At 32.8% G+C, this 23,623-nt stretch overlaps 2 protein-coding genes and 1 long non-coding RNA gene across 7 annotated transcripts; 2 read left to right on the plus strand and 1 right to left on the minus strand.

Moving 5' to 3' along the window:
• Positions 1 to 7,781: 7,781 nt before the first annotated feature.
• On the plus strand, positions 7,782 to 10,737 carry LOC120086655. Of its 5 annotated transcripts, none has more exons than XM_039043392.1 (5): positions 7,782 to 8,729; positions 8,829 to 9,014; positions 9,105 to 9,209; positions 9,672 to 10,172; positions 10,265 to 10,737. In XM_039043392.1, exons 1-5 carry the CDS (start codon positions 7,941 to 7,943, stop codon positions 10,526 to 10,528), a joined length of 1,845 nt encoding a protein of 614 aa, XP_038899320.1. In that variant the 5' UTR covers positions 7,782 to 7,940; the 3' UTR covers positions 10,529 to 10,737. The 5 variants fall into 5 exon arrangements, with proteins under 5 accessions (XP_038899320.1, XP_038899317.1, XP_038899319.1 ...); XM_039043389.1 differs by having other exon boundaries at positions 7,784 to 8,729; positions 8,823 to 9,014; XM_039043391.1 differs by having other exon boundaries at positions 7,784 to 8,729; positions 8,823 to 9,014; positions 10,271 to 10,737.
• Positions 10,738 to 12,095: 1,358 nt separating this feature from the next.
• Positions 12,096 to 12,881, minus strand: LOC120084981 (probable protein phosphatase 2C 55). Its single transcript, XM_039040791.1, has one exon. It carries the CDS (start codon positions 12,879 to 12,881, stop codon positions 12,096 to 12,098), a length of 786 nt encoding a protein of 261 aa, XP_038896719.1.
• Positions 12,882 to 17,654: 4,773 nt separating this feature from the next.
• Positions 17,655 to 20,436, plus strand: LOC120085089. Its single transcript, XR_005483808.1, has 3 exons — positions 17,655 to 18,089; positions 18,188 to 18,333; positions 19,104 to 20,436. It is a non-coding gene; the product is annotated as an uncharacterized LOC120085089 (long non-coding RNA).
• The last annotated feature ends 3,187 nt before the right edge of the window (positions 20,437 to 23,623 follow it).

A 23,623-nucleotide genomic window follows, 5' to 3' on the forward strand; every position in this document is an offset into this window, starting at 1 on the left:
TTTATCAAGTTTACTTAGAATTACGAATTTTGTCACATTTACTGTTGCTATTATCGTTGCCTCTGAGGGCCAAACGGTAATAGTAACAGTAAGGACGTCGATAACAATAATGGTAATAGTAACGATACAACGTAATTTCCATATGCAATTGAACTGAGCACTCTTCACTTGTCAATCAGCTTGTATTTTTTTTTATTACAAATTTAGAAATGGGTCCCATATGTCATTTGGAACACAAGTAAACAACACTAATCAAATGCGACCCACTTTCCACATTACCATTGATTTATTATGTTTTCTATTAGGCACACGACCTAAAAAACAAACGTAGACGTAATCATTGAACCAACTAATAACTTAGAGTCTGTTTGGTAGAGAATCTAGAAACAAGAACTTAAAAACAATGAGTTCAATGAAAATAATGGTGTATTTCATGTTTTCATATATGTGTCAGGTAGACGATTCTTTGAATTATAATTTAAATAATTGTTTAAAATGTGTTTGATATTATATTTGTAAATCATAAAACTATTTGTAGTTATCACTAATGTTTAATTGACAATAAACTATTATTAATTTATTTATGAATATGATTTATGATATAAAAAATTTATGTAATTATTATTTTGTAGCATTATATAATTTACAATACATTGAATAATGCATCTCTTTTTTAAAAATGAATTTAATTTATAACATTAACATACTCTATTTCAAAATATTTTTATCTTTATTTAACATCATTATGCATTTTAAAGTTTAAAATTCAATATCCGAATATAATGAAAATATAAAAACGTTATTTGTAGAATTTACACTATTTGAATCAATCTAAAAACATAAAATATAATCTAGATTTTTTGTCAAACAAAACCTTAAGGGGGGTGTGTTTGGCTCACCAACATGAGTTGACTTGGTATAATATACCAACTTAATGTTTCGCCCACTAATTTTAAATGTTGGTAGAGTTGAGTTGGTATATTTTATCAACTCACCCGAACTTTCTATTTTTCCAATGTTTTCAATGGCTCAACCCATTGACCACTATCGACGACTATCGTTGTCACACTTCAGGCTCCAACAACCACCTCTAGTGATAACTATGCGTGACCAACTTTAGGTTATGACAACCACATTTGATGACAACTTTGGCAGCCAACTTCCGACCCCAACAACCACTTTCGGTGACTAACTCTAAGCCCCGACAACCTTTGCATGACCAATTTCGGCTCCCGCAATTACCTCTAATGACAAACTCCAACGACTACCTTCACACGACTAACTCCGATGACCAATTTTAGGCTCTAGCAAACCACCTCCGATAACAAACTCCAATAACCAACTTCAAAAACTGCCTTCTAGGCTCTGACAAGTACCTTCGACTACAAATTCCGATGAAAATCACTTTTGACGATCAACTTTGATGACCACCTTAAAGCAAGTAACTCCAACGACCAACTCGAGGCTTCAACAACCACTTTCAATGACAAATTTCGACAACCAACTCTAATACCATCTTCTGAAACCAACTTCAAGCTCCGACAACAAAGTCCGATAAAAATCATATTCAATGACCACCTTTATGTAACCAACTCTAGGCTCCAAAATCCACATCCGATGACAAAACTCCGACGATCAACTCCAATACCACCTTCATGCAACCAACTTCAGACTCCGACAACCACCTTCGATTATAAACATCAACAAAAATCAACTTCGACAACCACGTCGGTCTATTATAAGATTGATGACTGTTAAAGTATGTTGTAAATGAAGGAATTGAATTCCTGAAGAGGAAGCGTATGAACACATTTGTGTCTCAGTTTTCGTTTTACAAAACTTAAGAAAACAGAGGACAGAAACAAGGATAAACAAGTTAAGTCCTAAGCATGTATACTACTGAATTAATAGAGAGGAAAATGGATGACGATATGCATACCCTTGAAGAACCATTTTTTTCACTTCCTCTTCGATGAGTGTTCACAAACAAAAGGTGTGGGCTTTGCAAAATTTTGGAAAAGGGAGAGAGTTTGAGAGGAGAGGCATTTTTCTTAGGAGAAAAAAAATTACACAAGATTCTCTCACTTTTTTTTTCTAGTCTTTCTTCTATGATGGGATGACTGAAAAGAAAACTTTTGCGTGAATATATATATATATCTCCCCATTTCCACGTTAATTGAGAGAGTTAAGGGAAGGAAATTATAATCCCTCCCTTTACTTTGAAATTTTAATTTTAAAAAAAATTAAATAATAATTATATATATATAACTTATTATATGTAAATATAACTATATGTTATACCAAATAATACACATAACCTATAGTTTTTATATTGTATCAAATACAGTATAACCTATAGTTTTAATTCTCTCATTAATTTGTGGTATTTAATATAAATCACATTTATACTAAATTTAATTATATGAATACAATCTATATAATTAATATTTGAATCATATTCAAATATTTATTTTCTCTCAAATAAATTTTATATTATAATGTATCAAATACATTATATTAGTTATATCACATATAATTAATTCCCTCAATTATTAAACAATTCAAATTAATTCTCAATAATCCATATTGAGCTAAAAGGGGACCTTATGGACCTATAGATTGAAGCTCCAATGGTACTCGAATAATTGATTAAACTCTTTAATTAAATTACTCAACATATTAACTGCAAATCACTCCACCAAAAACCAACATATGCACTCTTCGCACTATAGATATATTTTTGTGTTCATTGATTAAGCTACATATGATAACTTTAGATGTTAGTTTATTGGTTTATGGGTTAATGCTACTAAATATTAAATAAAACATCTCATAGTTTATTAAATAAATAAAATGTTTGTATATTACAATTACAAACTACCAAACCCACGAGATTTAGGGCATCGACCCCAACAATAAATGCATGCAATCATATAATATAACAATTATATTTAATATGATGCATGGACATGCTTAATTAAATAATGCAACTATATAATATAACACTTATATTAAAATGATACATGATTTTATATATATTATATAGTGGAATTTTTATACTATGTGACATACATTATGCAATATAATAAATAAATCATACATTACATGTATAAAATAATAAAATAGCAACATTGGACCAAAACTTGGCAACCTAATTAATTAAATCAATATAACTTTTATATTAATTTAATCAATTAAATTACTAAGTTAATTCAAAAATACAAAAAAGTGCATCAAACTGTCGCAACCACGCTTGAACCCACGATTAGGAAGTTTTCTGCCTGCATGCGTCCCACTTGGAGCGTAACAACGCTCGACGATAGCGTCATTAAGTTGGATTTCACTTTGTCGCAGCATAGCGTTACACTCCACACAACGTTGCTATGCTCCACATCATTGTTGCAATGTTGCTGCCAAGTGTAGCTACGCTGAGCATTCTGCCTTACAACATAAGGCACAATGTCGCAACGTTGTGTGTTACGCTCCAAGGCAGATTGTTATCCTCTGCTTCGATCTCCAACCTGTTCTTGCTCCAATAGCCACCAAACTCTTCAATAACCCAAGCAAATAGATAGACACGAACTTAAAGACTTGATAGTGAAAAATAAATGCCCAAAATACCATGCCCTTACAACTTTAAACTCTTTAAAGTAGTAAATCTAATGCCAATTTTTTTAAACATCCAAGTGCAAACCGAAATATACATTCACAATGCAATACTGAAAACCCACCAAAATTCTGAACTCAAGTTAGAAAACAAAATTCAGAGACACTACCTGGCTCTTATACCAACTGAAGAAATTGAATTCCCAAAGCGGAAGCATATGAATGCATTTGTGTCTTAGTTTTTCGTTTTACATAACTTAAGAAAACAAAGGACGGAAGTAAGGATAAACAAATTAAATCCTAAACATACACACTACTGAATTGAAATAGAGAAAAAAGGATGACAATATACACCATTGAAGAATCCTTCTTCTCGCTTCCTCTCTGGTGAATGTTCACGAACAGATTTCCTATGCTTCCCACAAACTCAACAACACAACAAAATCTCAAACACCACAATGAGGATACCATCACAATGTTACCTTGTTATTCTCAAGGTGAGAATCAAGGAAAGTCTGGTGAGCTTCCTTTATTAATTTGATGAAGGAGAGATAGATTGTTCTTGAGAGAACTTGGTAAAGGAAGAAGATGAAGAGGTAGAGAGACTCTATAATAAATTCATAAAATGTGAAAAGTAATCTTCCAAAAACCAAACTCCTCTGCACATCATGAGAGATAGGAGGGATAACTCCCCACGTAGTGAAAATATCCCTAGGAGTTATTTAATTTGAATTTTGAAAAGTCAAATTTAATTTAATTATATTAACCAATTAGTATAACTAAAAGATAAATTATATCTTAAATAATATATAACCTATAGTTTATTATATCACATAATATAACATATAGTTTATATTTTCTCACATAATCTATAGTATTAGTATGAATTATCTTCATATTGATTTTAACTTAAAGGTTTTATATGGAGCATATTCATATAAATAATATGTGAATTACATTCAAATATTTATTTCTTTCATTTAAACTCTATATTATAATGTATTAGCATACATTATATCAATTGTATCACATGCAATTAATTTTTTATAATTAATTTGAACAATTCAAATTAATCCAAAATTAATTTGATTCTTATTAATCTTTAATTAGCTAACACGAGACCTTATGAACATACAGATTGAAGCTCTAATGATACGAGATCAATTAATTAAACTTTTTAATTAAATTAATCAACCTTCATTAGCTGTCGGTAACTTCACTAAAGACTGATAGCTGTAGTACTTATATTTTTGTGTTCATTGGATATAACCAATCAATAGTGTGTTGACGACTCTTCACAAATTGCTCGTAAGTACAACTGGGTCAAAATCACCGTTTTACTCATGTAGTTATATCCAACTTCTTAAATACCACTAATTCCTCTACTGAATAATTAGTCATAATCTAACTATAATTGAACCCTCTCGAGTAGGCTGTGATGCCACAGTATTCAAGACCCAGAATCAACCAGAGCAATTTATTTACTTGCCCTAACATCTCATATTAATGCAACTAAATGTCAAATAAAATAACAACTCATTTTATTAAATAAATAATTTGTTTATGCAAATACAATTTACAAACTACAAGACCACGGGATTTAAGGCATCAACCCCAATAGTAAGGTTGTTAATTATATAATGATAACAATTTGTCTACGTTAAGTGCAATATTTATACGTAAAAATTTGTTAAGAATATTTAGACGAAAAGTATGTATATAATTAGAAAGTATGTAACATATAAATAGAAAAACCATAAAATGAAGATTTTTTTCCCAAAATATTTTTTAGCCAGAATTAGTGAAAAATAGAGATTTGTTATCCTCCAGATTTGGAGACATTGAAAGTGAAACTGTTGAAGAAATGTGGTGACATTCCATTACATGCTATTCTGCTAAGATCTGTGGGAGATTCAACTAAAAAAATTCATGACAGAGTAAAAATGTAGAGTGACATCAGGAAGAAGAAAAAGAAGAAGATGATAATAAGATTTATGGAGAAAAATTAAGAATCAAAAGTTTTGATTTATCTTTGGTTTCTCATTTATTGATTTAACCATATTTTGCAATAAATGTAATATGTTAATTTTTGTTCATCACAAAAAAAAAAAAAGAAAGACAGAGAAAAAAAAAAAAAAGAAAGAAACAAAGAAATTAAAGCTTTAAAAATTAGAAGAAAAAAAATTACAATTAATATTTTATTCAAACAAAGCTTGGCAGAATTATTGAATATAAGAGTTTTAAAACAACATAATAATAATAATAAAAAAAAACATATTATTTAAGTCCCGTTTGGTAACCATTTTGTTTTTTGTTGTTATTTTTAGAACTAAACTTATGGACACTACCCCAGCTCCAAATTTCCTCATTTGTTATTACTTTTTCACCAGGGGCTTAAAAAAGCAAGCCATATTTTGAAAACTAAAAAAAATGTAGCTTTCAAAAAATTGTTTTTATTTTTTAAATTTGACCAAGAATTCAACAATTGTACTTAAAAATGATGCAAATCATAGTAAGAAATGTGGGTGTTATAGGCTTGATTTTCAAAAACAAAAACAAAAAATAAAATGATTATCAAACGGAGCCTTAGATTTCAAAAATCTATCCTAGATACCCTAGACATATGAACCCAAACCTTTCAACCTAAATACATAAAATAAATATGAACTTCTGAGATTCTATCTCAATTCAACTCTCCAGACCTAACTACTTCTAGATTTATAAATCGACTAAAATGGACCCGAACATTTAGAGGGAGTTTGGCGCACAAGTTTGAAATTTTAAACCTGGGAATGTTAAACTTGGGAATTAGGTTGGGAGGTTTAAGTAGCCCGAGTTTAAGAAAATTGTATTTGGAGTGCATGTTTTGGAAGTCTAAGTTTAAGAAGGCCGTGTTTGGAGTGCAGTCTTAAGTAGCTAGAGAATGAAGTGCAGATTTATAAATGTTTTGTTTGTGAAATATTTTATTGTATTTAATCACTAGTTAGATTTTAGATTAGTTTAGATTTGTCATCTTAATTATTTTAATATAGTTAAGTTAAAAATAAACTAAAAAAATTTAGAAGAATATTTTTTAAAAAAATTTGAAATAGAGATTTTGACTAAAATTATAATTTTATTTAATCTATTGTTTTAATAATTTAATATTTTAATCTTACTAGATTTTGAAATAAAATTTCATAGATTTTTGTCACTTTAATTAATTTGAAAATGATCATTTTTTTTACTATAATACACGGACTTAAAATTGAAATAAACTAGTATTTTAATATTAAATTCAATGATTGGGAAACTATACATTTTTTCTTATCAAATTACATTTGTGGAATAAAAAATTATAAATTTTGAGTTTTAATTTTTATTTGGTCAGTAAGTTATTTTAAACATTTTAAATCCTTACGTTTAGAAAATGATTCTAAGTCTTCGAACTAATTAAATTGACCAACAAAAAAAATTTAAATATTATTAAATTAAGAGTTTTCAAACATATATAGTTCCACACATATAACCTAAATAAATATAACTATACAATTGCAGTCTATTGGCATGTTTGAAATGACCTAGAAAAAAAACATCTTTTAAAAATTCATTTTTAATTAAATACTTTTGATAAAAACTCATTAAAATAATAAAAAAAAACATACATGTATTGCAATTCTTTGTTTTTATATACAAATTTGTCTAATTTGTTATATATTAAGAGTATTTTTTATTATTTTTTTTCAAGGTTGGTTGGTGGCAATTGTTGGAGGTGCCAGTCGAAGGGTGGCTGGAATTTTGCCAAGGGTTGCTAGAGGTTGATTAATTGTGATTGGAGTTGGCTAATGTTGACTGGAAGTTGGCCGACGATGGGCGCCACCGGAAGTTGCTCGGTGGTGGTTGGAGTTGGCCAATGACAGTCACAGGAGGTGGCGACCAGAGTTGGTCCACGGCGGCTGTCGGTTGTCGGAGGTGGTGCCGAAGTTGGCCAATGACGTTCACCGGTGGTGGCTATTGGAGTTGACTGTGATGGTCATTGAAGGTGGTGTCCAGAGGTTGACCGACGTATTTTCTATATTAAATTAGAAGAAAGAAAGAGGGATAACCCATGGTTTGAATACTGTTAAAAAAATGATAGACTTCCTAAATCCATGTCCCACACAAGAGTTGGACTCAGGATGCTTAACCCATCTAATCCCAACCCTATCAACCAAACCGAAATTTTTCAAGGAAAAAAATAATAAAGAAAGGAAGAAATGCTCGTGCGTTGGAGTTGGGAATGGAGACGATGATACGGAAGCGATTGACACCAAACCTCCACTACACTGTCTCTTGATTACGCCATTTTTCCACCCATGGATCCCTACTCCGAGGAAAGACTCACCGAAGAGGTCCTCCATCTTCACACTCTCTGGCGCCGAGGCCCGCCGAGGAATCCTAAACCCATTCACAACCATTCATCCACCGTCGTCGCCGCTGCCGCCAATCGTAACCCCTCCAACAAGAGACCCACAGATCCAAAGAATCGAAACAACAAGAAGAAGAAACCACGCCTCGAGCCACGGCAGGACTCCGGCCCGGAGTGGCCCTGTCCAGAGCCGGTTCAAAACCAGCCCTCGACGTCATCTGGGTGGCCACCAATTGAGCCCGTTGCCACTCCGGCGGCCCATCCCGTGTCGTCCGAAGAGCGAGCAAATCTTGCTGCGTTGCAATTGCAGTACAAGGGTTCCGATGCTTGCCGGGGTTTTTTCGCTAGAAATGCCGATTCGGGGAGTGACGAAGAAGGGGAGGAGGAGGAAGCTAATGGGGAAATGATGGAGAGTGAAGAGTATAAGTTCTTTTTGAAGCTGTTTGTGGAGAATGACGAACTTAGGGGTTATTACGAGAAGAATTGTGAAAGTGGGTTGTTTTGTTGTTTGGTTTGTGGTGGAATGAGGAAAAGGAAATTTGGGAAAAAGTTTAAGAACTGTGTTGGGCTTGTTCAACATTCGATTTCGATATCGAGGACGAAGAAGAAACGGGCTCATAGGGCTTTTGGACAGGTTGTATGCAGGGTTTTTGGGTGGGATATTGATCGACTTCCGACGATTGTGTTGAAGGGCGAGCCTCTTAGTCGATCATTAGCCGATTCTGGAAACTTGAAGGTACTTTACTGGCCTGACCATGTATTTGAGAAGTTGAATTATTTTATAATGGGATTCAGTACAAAATTGCTTTCGATTATAACATAATTGTAGGTTCAGCCAGAGGAAAATCATGTGGCTAAAGAGCATGATTCTGGGGTTCAAAATGAAAATGTAGCTATTTCAATCGATGACATTAATAAGAAGAATGAAGTGGTTTATTTGGATGGGAAGAAACAAAAATTGGAGGAAGAAAGGACAGCTGAAGATCCTACTTCTAATTCTAAAGATTTGATTTCTGGCAAGGTTAGTTTTCATGTAATAATTGGATTAACTTGTATTTGATCTGTGTGGTTGCTTATGTGAAATACCCATTTTGATTGCTTTTCATTATAGAATGATGATGCCTGCAAAGTTAACGATGTCAAACTGCAAGCGGAAAATACAGATAATTCAGTTTTAGGAATGGAAGAAAGCAATGCAGAAATGGATAATTTGCCTGTAAGATGATCTTATAGCATTTACTCTTTTCAAATTTGCAAGGTCTTAAAGTTAGTCAATGGAGAAAACAATCTAATGCAGTTTTGAACTGTCATATTCGTGATGGTTTTCTTGAAGTGACATTTACTAATTTTATGTGATCCTTTCCCTAGTATATTTGCACAGACAGCATAGAATCTATGGTTCAGTTCAGGTGTTCTTTATGAGCGTGCAATTGATTTGTCTTGTGTTCATTAGAAAAAGAAAAACGATGATTTCTTTTTTTTTTTTTTTAATTTAAAGAAAGTGTTTTACGGCGTTGTGAAAACATGGATTATGGTTTCTTGGCAGCAGTAACGAACTTACTTGAACAGATCTGTTCCATAGTTTGTACATCTGTGTCCTTGAGTTCTAAGGTTTCTTTGGCAGCAGTAACTGAATGCCTTGTCCAAAATTTGTAGTTTCTGCTGATGGGTATTTAAGTCGAATGTGTTGCAGGTACCAGAGTCGATTTTGAAAGCATGTAAAGAATTTTGTGCAGCCTTCTTTACATCTATGAGCGACAATGATGTTAGTGAAAACAACTTAATCGACGGAGAGGGAGTTGAGGAACGCGAAGAGTTCAAATTCTTTTTAAAGTTGTTCACCGAAAATGAAAGCTTGAGAAGATATTACGAGAACAACTATGATGATGGAGAATTTTTCTGTTTAGCTTGTGGAGGGGCAGGAAAGAAAATGTTAAAGAGTTTTAAGACATGTGGCCGCCTTCTCCAGCATACAACTTCTCTAGGGAAGAACAAAATAGTGAAAAAACCGGTTCAGAAGCCTCACATCGCTAAAATGTTGAAAATGAAGATGGTGGCTCATAGGGCATGTAGTTTTGTTATATGCAAGGTTCTTGGTTGGGACATTGAAAAGCTTCCTGCAGTTGTATTAAAAGGCGAACCTCTTGGTCGTTCCTTAACGAAGACAGACGGGGCGAAGGTATGCTAGTTCATCCAATCAATCTCTTACTACACCGTAACTTCATGTTCATGTTATTTATTTCTATTAACAACTTCGTTGCTTCACTGAAGTTGCAGGATGAATCTGTTGGCAATTCAGTTGATAATACGAAGGAAGACGACTCTACAAAGATTAACAAAATGCAGGAAGAATCTGTTGGCAATGCAGTTGATAATATGGATGATATCGTCGAAGATGACTCGACAAAGGTTAACCAATTACAGGGTAAATCCGCTGGCAATGCAATGGGTAATATGAATGATTTAGATGGTGTCAAAGAAACTGATTCGATGAAGGTTGATAGCAATGGTGAAGCAACTGATTCTGTAAATTGAGGTGTTGATGGCAGTTAACCAAGTATAGAATATAGATAGGACTTTATCAGGCGGCAGGCTTAATGGTAAAATCTGCCTTCAACAAAGTTCTCAATTATTTTTCTTGTTATTTCTTTATCTCAGACTGTTAGATGAAGGTTTTGTGAGATTTTGACTGTTTATGAGATATGGGATAAGGCTTTTTCAAAAGAAAACCAGTTTACAATTTTTATGCTTCTTCCTTTCATTCTATCTTTTGCTTCTGATGCATAAATAATATGAAGTTTTAATTTTTTTTTTTAAGAAAAAAATATAAATCAAGTTAAATATCCTATATTGGTGAAATGTGAATTGATATTTCCTTTTATAGTGTAACCGAAAACAAAATATCACAATATAATATAAATAAAGTTAAAAATCTCTTTTAATCTAAAAGTAATAATTTTTTAGTCTTCGAATTTTGGTTTGTAATGATTTAATTCCTAAATTTTATTATATAATAATTTAATCTTGTTAAGATTTCATGAGAATTCTTGCATAAATAAATAGCGATTAAATTATTATAATTTTGAAAGCATAGGGATTAAATTATTACAAACAAACTTAAAGACTAAATTGTTATGAAATTGGAAATAAAATGAAATTATTACTTTATTTTTTAACCTATAAATAATAAGTGTTTTAACTCATCGATAAATCAAAAAATATGTATTCATTAATCTAACTAATTTTGAATTTGTTGTTTAATAGTTTTTTAAAATCTATTGAAATTGATATTTTAATGGACATTTTAAATTTACAATCAATTTAATTAAGAATATGCTACAAATTAAAATTTTCTTTTTTTAATTACATAATTTATCCATATATTTTATTATTATTTTTTATATCTAATTTTTTTTTTAAAAAAGCGTGATAAAATAAATCGTAATTGTATTAAATTTCACCCATTGAAAAGTAAAATCTTTTTCTAAAGATTTGATTGAAGTAGATATGATTCAGAAAAACAGAAAATCTTATTAAACATCAAATTTGTTATCTCGTAACAAATCTAAAGATTCAATTTAAAATAAATAATAATAAAATAATAGAAAATATACATTTTTGACCCTTACATTTTGGGTCTAGTTTCCTTTTAGATCATAGGTTTCAAAATGTTATAATTTTATCTTGACATTTGAGTTTTGCTTTAATTAGTCCTATATTTCAAAGATTACGCTTCTAACTTTGATTTTTTCAAAAATTACACTTCTAACCTTGAATTTTCACAAAATATCCACTTATCTTTAGAGTTAAGTTGTGTTAATAAATTAAAAATCACTAAAATAATTATAATTAATTAAGTTTTATTATTTTTATCACTTCTAAAATTAAATTTAAAATTTTACTTCATAATTAAATTTAATTAATGAATAGGAATTGATGTTAATGATTGAAAGTAAATATTTAATGAAAAATTGAGATAAAAAATGTAAAATCTTGAAACCGATAGGAATCAAATTGAAATAAAATAAATCCCAAAAGTAAAATTATAATCTTTTAAAAATTATGGACTAAAATGAAACAAACTCTTTTAAGGAAAAATAAATTACGATTCTGCTTCTGCACACACAACCCGTCCAACAATTACTGTAATGTCATCGATTTTCCCTCCGGTTTGCATCCGACCGGCGGCCCGAACCGCCACCGAAAACGGGCTAACAAAATTTTCATCGTACGAGTTATACATCGCCGCCATCGCCAATTGAGAGGCCAAACTCTCTGGCGTCGCCGTCTCTGCCACCGCCTCCAAAACCCTTTCTATCTCCTCCACGAACAAGTTGTCCATCAACCCGTCAGTTCCGACGACCACTATATCTCCGGCCATTACAGTAATAGACGGACATAATGCAACCCCCGGTTCATCCGAACCCGGTTCTCTCCCCAGCTGATTCGGACAGTTAAACTCTTGTTGTTGAACCGGCGATTTGTAAATGCACTCGTATCTCCTAAACACCATGAACCCACTGTCTCCGACGTACACCGACCGGAGCTCATCGCCGTCGAGCCGGACAATGCAGACCGTCGACGTCCCACGTGCGACGGTGGTCATGTGGAAGGCCGTGTGGAGCACTGTCTGGAGGAAGTCGCCGGCGGGTGCTTCAGTGGAGGCGTCGACGGCGACGGCGCAGTTGGAGATTAGCTCTCTGGCATACTCTCCAGCGTCGATGCCTTTCGTGACCCACCCGCCGACACCGTCGGCCACGCCGGCGGTCTGTTTATCGGCGGAGATAAAATGGGCGTCTTCTCCGAGGGGCTTTGAAGGGTTGTCTTTGGGAATGTAGAAAGAACCCATCTCCAATTTCAGTGTCGGCGCCGACGGAAGGTTGCTCATTGTGAAAGGAAATAAAAAAAATTGGAAAAGAAAAAAATAGAAGATTATGGAGGTGAAAGAGGAGGCGTTGGAGTTTATATATTAAAGGATTCCAAGTGGGAAATGGAGAAAATAGGGAAAAAATTGCTCAATATGATTCCAGAAAGTCTTCATTTGATTTATATATAATAATAATATCACTGAAGTATTTAGTTGGGCAGTTATTTTAGATCACACAATTCTTTACTATATTTGTAAATAGATTCATTATTTTTTGATTTTATTTTTCAATATAGGAATATCACTAGCTAGCTCATTCAATATTTAGCGTACAATTTTTAAAAGTTTAGTTTAGTTTAGTTTTTTGTTTTTGTTTTTGTTTTTTTTTTCTTTCTTCTTCTTCTTCTTTTTTAAATCACTTTCTTGATATATGGTTAATTTTAATAATACTCGGTAAGCTTTACATGTATTTTGTTAACAATGTTGAAAGACATTATGTATATACGTTAATCTCGAGATTAGAAGTTCGATCATCATTTTTTAAGTTCGATCATCATTTTTTTTATTTATATTTTTTATTTGAGTTATTGTCTATCAGAGGTGTACATGAGATGGATTGGATTGGATTGAGAGAATTTTTTAGACCAACCCAAAAATTCGGATTAGTTGTGTTTGTTACCCCAATAACTACTTAAAATTCGGATTAACTTGGGGTGGGTTGTCCGATTATTTATTTTTCTTTTCTTTTTTAATATATTTTTTATTAACTTAAAATACTTAAATTTGTCACCAACACATATTAATAATTACAATTTCATCAAACTCAAATGTTAAATATTTATTACGAACTTCGAACAAACGTCATAAAGATGTATATGAATTACAATATTTATACATTATAATATNTATTTATTTATTTATTTCCAATAACATTAGAAATTTCAGTTTGATTGGATCAATCCGAATTTTTAAAAGTATAACCCGAATCTAGTCGTACTCGAAAGAAAACATAAAAAATTCACTCAATTCAACCAAAGATTAAAATAAACCTCACTCAAGTTTTATAATTTAGGTTAGATAGTTCAAATGGTTTGGATGATGAGTTATTTGAACACCCGTATTGACTATTCAATTATGATAATTCTTTCCCTCGATTATTATGTCAGGACCTTAGTTTTAAACTAGAGGTTTCAATATCTCTGTGAACGTTTTCTTTATTTCCTTTATTTTTTACATTTAAACTTTTCAAATTCGATTTCCTCTCTTTTTTGTTCCTTTGTAATTTCAATATCATACATCGAGGATTTTTTTTTTTTTAATTTTTTTACCATATTTTAAATTTAATACTAAATGCTAGTTTATTATTCATTTTTAGAAACATTTTGATGTATTAGAGTTTTCACTATAATTTTTAAAAATATAATAACATATTATATTTCTTTTCATGAAAATTATTATTATTATTTAACTAATTTCAATAATATTTCATTTTAGGGATTAAATTTAAGATTTATTAAAAATATTGGACCTAAAATTCAATTGAAAATATAGTATTAAAATTGAACAAAATTCAAAATATAGAGATGATAGTCTAACTTTTTTTTTAATTAAAATTAAGAGCAATCTATGGACTTTTATTGACTTTCTGCATATTAATTTTCTCCAATTTTCACTTATTTATTTTCTATAAATTAATTTTCTAAATTCTTTCAGACTTTGGGTTTTATTAGTGTTTTAGCACACGCAAATTCACGGTGAAAAAATTTATTGGAATTCTTTGTAAAGGAATAAATAAAACTTTTTGTGGCTCATCCTTTTAATTTTTAATAATTACAACTTTTTTATTTTTTAATACATGGTCGACAATTAATTTACTCTTTATAATTGATTAAAAAAGTTTAGACACGAGGTTACATAGTTTTTTTTTCAACGAAAGGAACATACACGTATAATAGATTGATCTATTGTGTTTTCAAAAATCATTTTAAATAAAATAATAATATACAAATTATTAAAAAAACGCAAAAAAATAACAAAGAAAATTTAAGACCTTAGATATACACATTCCCCATTGATTCTTTTTATTTTTTCAACAAATATTTAAACAATCTAATGATTATAAAACAATAAATAAAAATAATCAACAAATAAATAAAAAAAACATTAGTTATACAGTCATTTCACCATCACAATAGGTATGCAAACACTCTTTATTCAACTTCATCAAAATTGAGATATCACTTCATAATCTTAAGATTCAAGATATAGATGTGAGACATGTTTTTTTTGCTACTTGAATGGAACAACATCTTGAGATATTTTGAAAATTGAAGAGACGGGAAAGCATCGAAACAAAAAATAGATAGAAAGAAGCTTTAGGTGTCGTCGAAAAATGGTGATCAAGATGTTGAGGTTGATGCCCTAAATCTCGAAGGATCCTATAATTTGTAAACCTTGTATAAACAAATATTTCAGTGATTTATATATTTGATATTTTATTCACTCTGTCTATGAAATATATGATATTTTAGTTACATTAACCACAAACCAATAAACGAACATCCATGGTCATCGTTGTAACTCGTTGTAACTTAAACATGTATGTGGAGACATACAAGTAGATCGTGTTTTAAGTGATAACCTAAATGATCTATAGTATATGGATAAGGAGGGATACCTTATTCTGGTGACATTACGAGTATGGCCCGCTTTGTGGGTGTTATAAATGTTGTAAAGTGCTACAAATGATCTGATTCTGATCATCCATGTATTAGATATGTGAACGGGAATATTCTATACAAAGGAGTTTGTATAAGATCGGACCACAAAATGTTCAGTCTCGTTATATAACGTTGTTCATAATTGAGACTTTCATTTCCTAGGCCTTAATTCTGAGTGAGTTGTGAACTTCTGTCTATGAGGGCGGTCCTTTGATTTGCATGGGTGAGAGTGACCAGATCGCCGATTCAATAAGCCTACCATTTTGGGGATTCGTCTGATTTGGGAGCTGGGAACTCAGCTACACAAGATAGAATTCATTCCTTCATCGAAGTAGGGGTAAGTAGATAAATTGTTCCCTTAAGGGCTCGAGAGGGATTTAGTCATAGTGGGACTATGATCTATTGTTCATTAGAGGAATTAGTGGTACTTAAGGAATTAGATGTAACTACAAGGGCAAAACGGTAATTTGGCCTAGCTTACTTACGAGCAATTTGTAAAGGGTTATCGTACTATTGATTAGTTATATTCAATGGACACAGAAATATATCTATAGTGCGAAAAGTGCATCTGTCGGTCTTTAGTGGAATGCCCGACAGTTAACAGATGATGGATAATGTAATTAAAGAGTTTAATCAGTGAATAGTTTATTCACTTACCGTTGGAGCTTCAAGCTACAAGTCCCATAAGGTCCCTTGGTAGCTCAATGAATTTAAGTTAAAAATTAGTTTTTGGGTTAATTTGAAATGTTCAAATTAACAAGAGGGAATTTGATTAATATATATATAATATTAAATTCATTCATTATATATGAGATAATTGATATAATGTATTTTATACATTATTGTTTAATTGGAGGAACAAATATTTGAATATGATTCAAATATATTTTCTATGAATAAGATTCATAGTTATTAAATTTAATATAATTATGATTTATATTAAATGCCATAAAATAGAGAAAAATAACTATGGTTATATATATTGTATAATGAGCAATATTAAAACTATAGGTTGTAAATATAATATGATAAGTTAATTATCATATTTATTTATAATTTATTAATTATTTGATAATTATCCTTTTTCTCTCTAACCATCCTTAGTGGATAGTTATTTAGTTTTATGGAAAATGTGGGATAAATAAAAATGTGATTTGATTATTCCAGAGATCAATTTTTAACCGTCGAGTAAAAGAAAGTCTTCTACACGATTTCTTGAGAGGCCAAACGATCGAATAATATAGTCTATGCGATAGACTTGATCGTCTACACAACAACCTCGTTCCTTCTCAATTGTCTTCCTCCTCTAACTCAAAACTTTCCTCTAACCAAAATTAGCCAGAGCCCACCACTCATGGATTCTCATATTGAGAATACCAAGGTCACCAAGTGGTAGTGTCCTCCTTTTGGTTCGAGTTCGCGTTGTTGTTTGATGCTGTTCGAGGGAGTTTGTGACTTGTTTGACGCGTTCGTGAACGAGTATGGACAAGGGATTAACTTGAAGAACGGTTCTTCAAAGGTATAATCTCTAAACTTTGTTTTTATTTTAAAAGCATGCTGTAATTTAAGTTTTATGCATATTCTGTTCTTGTATGACTGTAAATTAATGCATTCAATCGAAATGGGATTTGGACGATCCACTTCCGCTCAAAGTCCTCTGTAAATAGAGTTCCTTCATAAGAAACTCATTTGTATAGTAGTTGTGACATTTCAAATTAGTTCGTCATTTAAACTCAACATTTTGTGGTAATTGCGAATTTTTTAAATTTCGGAGGATAAATTGAATTGTTGTAAGGGATGATTCGATTTAATTATTTGCTCAGAGAGGAATTTTGGAATTTAAATTTGATTAAAGGACAATTTGGGACTCATGTCTAATTGTATCAATTTTTAATTTAATTTAGAAAATTGAATTAAAATTTGAAATTTCGAGTTCTTTTTGTATTTTATGGAGAAGATAATTAAATTAAATCGAGTAATTGTGATAATTGGTTTAGAGTATTCTTCCCAAAAAGGATTTGAGATTCTAAATCCAAAAGGGATTTGGATATTTTTTTTAGAAGGTTGGAAGGGTTTAAGTTGCTTTTTCATTTATGGGTTGAAAGAAAAAAAGAGAGAGAGAAAAAAAAGAAGTGTTATTATTTTCTCTTTCTTTCTCTCTCTCTTTTCACGCACACGCCAGAGCTTCTTTCCCCCCTTTCGTTTTTCCTTCTTTCTGGTATGCGAGCCCTAGCTGTTTGAAGCCACCGCCACCAAGACTTCCAGCCGCCGTCGCGTCCCAGACCGCCACAGACCCTCGTGTCGAGCATCGATTAGCTTCGCCGCACGCCCTCGTCCGTGCCAAGCCCCAGCCATCCGTTCCTGTCGCCGCACCGTCGCTCACCACACCCAGCGTCGATCTCCGTCCTATCCGTCAACCTCCATCAGTGGTAAGTCGCATGACCCCGCCAGTCGCCGATCGGTGTTGTCACCACTGCCCTAATTCTTGCCAGAATCTTGAAAAATTTGGGTAAGATTTGTTTTCTTTGGATATTAGGGAGTTTAATTTACCCATTTGGGTTTTGGATTAAATTTTTAACCTCTTTTTGTTTGGAAATTTGATTTAAGATTTAGGAGTCTTAGGGTCGTCGTTCATCAAAGTAGAGACCACTCTTTTTGGCGGAAAAAGAAAGTTGAGGTTTGGGCTGATTCAAGTTGATCCAAGAGGTTTTTAAGAAGATTAATTGCGTGAACTTTTTGGTTACCAATTTGAAGTAAGTGGTACCGATGCCTTCATGCCAGGCAGCCTAGATTAGATTTATCAAGTTAATTAATGGACTTCATGATTTTGTCTTTGTGATACACTTGTTGCATGACATTATGGGTATTATGAGCATGTTTGAACTTCCATGTTATGTTATGATCTATGCGGTGGGATCAATATTGAAATTTTGTATGTGATGCATGATTAGACCAGCAGAGGCAATTTACTGTTTGTCTTTGCCTTGATGCATGTTTTTATTTCAGGTGACCGACGAGTCTAATTTCATGTCATGTCTTGACGGTGTGTCTAGACATGCGTGAGTTCAAGACTGCGTCTAAGTGTTAGAGATTTCTTTTTCAGTTAATATTTTATTTCAGTTTTTTAAATTTTATTTTCATGTTTAAGGGGTACCCCGAATCAGATGGTTTGAAATCTTGAGTTCAAGACTAGATTTTTTATTCACTCAAGCAGTCCAAAATCATATTATTTTCAATGTAAGCATTTATGCATGCATGCAGTAACGACCTCTTTTAGCTGTCTTAAGAAATCAGGTTGTTATAGTTGGTATTAAAGCCCATGTTTTGGGTTCTATAGACTGACTTACTATGTCAGTCTAGGTTGTTCCTTCGGCCAATAACGGATTCTTCATCATCGCCAGATATGACCGTTATGAAAAATATTTAGGATAATATGCACCAGAATATGTAGTGTTTATGATCGTGTTTGACATGTTTTATTGGTAAGGAGAGTTGTTAAAGGTTGGTTGTGAACAATTTTCAGGGAATGGTACGTTTTAGGGGAAGAGGCAGAGGCAGTCACAAGATTACCAGAAAGGGGTGCGATCTCGAAGGGCAGAATCCAACGGTTCAGGATCAAGATCCACATGATGAGGATCCACAAATTCAAAATTCACAAGTATAGGACCCGCTAGGATCCCTTGCCGCCTAGAGACCCCTCAGGGTCAGGGTAGCAGCGAACCCATACATGACGTCGAGCCCAACACACGGCTGTGCCCTCGCAAACACAACACCCCCAGTTGTCCCAACAGAGTTCACTGATTGGGCAACCATTATAGGGGAAGCAATCACATCAACTGTATTGAGTAAGGTAAAGGACATGTTGGATGAGCGAATGACCCAATTTTCCCAACAGTTACCACTGTCGCAAGTTTAGATACCGCAAGTTTAGACTTAGAACATAACTCTAAATGAGAGCATGTCGGACCTTTTAGTGGAGGCCAAACACTTGTGAGATTTCAGGAAGTACAACCCCAACATCTTCAACGGGTCACTAAAGGATCCTACCAATGCAGAGTTATGGATATTAACGATTGAAATAATTTTCCGTTATATGAAATGCTCAGAAGATCAGAAAGTGCAGTGTGCCGTCTTCATGCTCATTGACAAAGCACATATTTGGTGGCAGTCGGCAGAAAGGATGTTAGGTGCAAGGGGGGAAACATGGGAGCAGTTCAAAGAGCGCTTCGACGTGAAGTACTTCTCTGCCAACTTGAGGTACAATAAGCAAAAGGAGTTCTTGGAGCTGAGGCATGAGCACATGTCGGTGGAGGAGTATGACCAGGGGTTTGACACCCTGTATTGTTTTGCCCTAAAATTGGTTGCTATGGAGGCTATGAGAGCGGAGAGGTTCGTTCAAGGTCTAAAGGACAGTATACGAGGTATCATGCGAGCCTTCAAACCGACCACTCACACTGAAGCACTTCGTGATGGAATACACAAGCATGCAATGAAAGAAAATAGAATCAATAAGCACTCTAATTATATTTAATTTGAGTTCTAAAGCATGCTATTTCATCAACTCAAAAGAAAGTTTCAAGAAAAGCATACCTTTGACGATTTCTCACGATTCCAAGCTGCTCTTCACTCCAAATCAGCTCCAAATCGACAGTGAACCACCAAAAGATCTTCTCTACTATTCTAAGCCTTGAATTTGAGTGGTGGAACTCGAATTTGAGTGAATATGGTGAAGGATATTGAGGGTTTTTGTGAGGAAGAAGATGAAGAAGTAGAAACTCTTTTCAGCTCCAGAACCACTTACTTTGTTCTTCAAAATTGAGAGTTTTATAATTCTTCAGCATGCAAGCATTTCTTAACCATCAAATGGCCAACACCTACTTCTTAATTCAAGTGGGATTTGTGTATGCTTGTATGAAGAACACCTCCTACTCAAGGTGTTTTGTGTGCAAAACCCATGTAATCCAGTTTTTCCAATTCTACACTTCAATAATCAATTAATTCAAAAATTAATCAAAAATTGATTTTGTCAATCCATAATTAATCAAATATCAAAATTCAATTTCTTAAATTGAATTTAAAATTGGAAATTAATTTGAATTTTAATTAATTAAACATATTTATTTAATTAATTAATTTAATATCAAAATATCAAATTAATCACACATTTAAATTTAAACATGAATCTAATTCATGTAATTGATATTTAAATCAATATTTAAATATCATAAACTCTCCAATTTCGTAAAATATAATTTATACAAACCTTAATTTGAATTTGAACTTATCCAAATTCAAACCCTAAATTTAATTTAAATATTTCAAATCGATATCATTCCAAATTCACTCAATTTAATAATTCAAGATGTTCATGTTACGAGCTAGTAAAGGGGCCTTATGGATCTACAGATCATGAGCTCCAACGATTTAAGATTAATTGGCTAAAACTCTTTAGACTAAATTAATCAGTATTCATTCGTTAACTATCAAGTCACACCACTGTAGCTCAATAGTTGCATTCTTCTCACTGCAGATATATTTGTGTTCACATAATTTAACCATAACTAGTAAGTTGACCCTTCACGGGTTGTTCGTAATACCGACTAGGTCATTGTGTTGTTTGTCTTGTTCCTTAAGTTCCATCTGATACTCTAATGAATAATTGGTTTATGATCCAATCACTAAACCAGATCACTCTCAACCCAGTGAGAGGGTAGGGCCCCTTGTTTAAGACCAGGATTGAACAACCTTTATCCTATCCTTAAATCTTGTAGGCGTGAATTTCGTCTTGCACCCTATGTTCCCAGCTATCTACCCGTTCTTACTCATGAAATGGGAGGCTTATTAAGCTGATGCTGTTGAGCCAACCCTCACCTATATAGATCTAAGGATAATCTCGAATAAACAAGAGTTCATGGTTAGCTCAAGATTAAGATCGAGTTACCTAGCTCATCTGAATGAAATAGTCAGTCTTATACGGTAAACAACGTTATAAAGTAAGAGTGACTTATTTCTTAGTCCGATTTTATGCAAACTCATTGCATAGGACACTCCCACTCCTCATGTCAGTACATGAATGAATATGGATCACTTCATTTGTAGTATCTTTACAACAATTTAACAACTACAGAGTAGATCGCATCCAATAGTGTTACCAGAATAAGGTACCCAACCTTAATCATGTACTATAGACCGTTTTTGCTATTTACTCGAAATTGATCCATCTTATGTCTCTACATAAAGTTCAAGTATTCATATAATAGCCATGGATCTTAATTTATTAGATTTAGACTTTTACGTATGCAATTTATAGAATCAATAATAAGTTTATTGACTATAGAATATGTTTACTTTTACAAATTGCGAGTTTTAGGACATAAAACCCAATAATACTCCCACTTGGACTAAAATTCTAGTGGATCAATATATATAAATATATATAATGTTGAGTTTACACAGAGAGAACAAAAAAGTATAAATACGATAAACTAGGGCATTAGATACCCATAAATTCTCCCACTTGCCGTAGTGATAAATATCTCATAGACCTAGTCCTACTAGGTGACCCTCGAACACTTTAGCCGAGAGAGCCTTTGTAAATGGATCAACTAAGTTGTCTTGTAAGGCTATCTGCGTGACAATCATGTCTCCTCTATGTACAATCTTCCTGATGAGATGGTACTTCCGCTCGATGTGCTTTCCTTGTTTATGGTTTCGAGGTTCCTTTGAATTTGCAACTGCTCCACTATTGTCACAATAGATGGTGATAGGCAGGTGCATATTAGGAACTACTTCCAGGTTAGTCAGGAACTTTCTGAGCCATACGACTTTTGCTGCTTCACTTGCAGCTACATACTCAACTTCCATTGTGGAGTCAGCAATACAACTTTGCTTGATACTTCTCTACACAATAGCTCCTCCATTCAGAGTGAATACTGACCTTGAAGTTGATTTCCTAGAATCAATATTGGTTTAGAAGTCAGAATTAGTGCATCCAGTAAAGACAAGATCCTTATCACTATACACGAGCATAAAATCTCTTGTTCTCCGAAGATACTTGAGAATGTTCAACGCTAGTCCAATGATCATATCCAAGATTGAACGAAAATCTGCTGACTATTCCAACGGCATAGCATATATCAGGACAAGTACACAACATTGAATACATTAAACTCCCTACTGCTGATGCATATTGAATTCTTTTCATTTCCTAAACCTCTTGAGGTGTCTTAGGACTTTGTTCCTTAGACAGATGAATTTCATGTCTGAAAGACAATGTTCCTTTCTTGGAATTTTGCATTTTATATCTAGACAACATCTTGTCTAGATAAGATGCTTGAGATAATGCTAATGTCTTGTTCTTGCGATTCTGAACTATTTGGATCCCAAGAACATACTGTGCTTCTCCCAAATCTTTCATTTGGAATTGCACAGCCAACCATCTCTTAAAGTCAACTATAAATTCTACTTTATTCCCAATGAGTAGAATATCATCAACATACAAAACTAGATAGGCGACAGTTTTGTTAACGATTTTCTTGTAAACACAAGGTTCGTCAACATTTTGTTCAAAGTCATAAAATTTGATCACAGTGTCAAATCTCATATTTCAGAATCTAGATGCTTGTTTCAACCCATAAATGGACCGATTAAATTTGTAAACCTTTTTCTTTTGATCCTGTTCAATAAACCCTTATGGTTGAGACACATAAATACTCTATTCAAGATAGCCATTGAGAAAAGCTGTCTTGACATCCATTTGCCATATTTCATAATTGTAAAATGTAGCTATGGACAAGAGTATTCTAATTTACTTTATCATGGCAATCAGAGAGAATGCTTCTTCATAATCTACTCCCTCTCTTTGGGTAAACCCTCTTGCCACAAGTCTTGCTTTGTAGATCTGTACCTTACCAGCTTAGTTTCATTTTCTCTTGTAGATCTATTTGCAACCGATGGGTTTTACCCTTTCAGGTTGTCTACAAAATCCCAGACAGAATTGAAATACATAGATTCCATTTCAAGGTCCATGGTTTTAATCCATTG

Source organism: Benincasa hispida, chromosome 9 (genome assembly GCF_009727055.1).
Source record: "Benincasa hispida cultivar B227 chromosome 9, ASM972705v1, whole genome shotgun sequence".
NCBI classification, from domain to species: domain Eukaryota; kingdom Viridiplantae; phylum Streptophyta; class Magnoliopsida; order Cucurbitales; family Cucurbitaceae; genus Benincasa; species Benincasa hispida.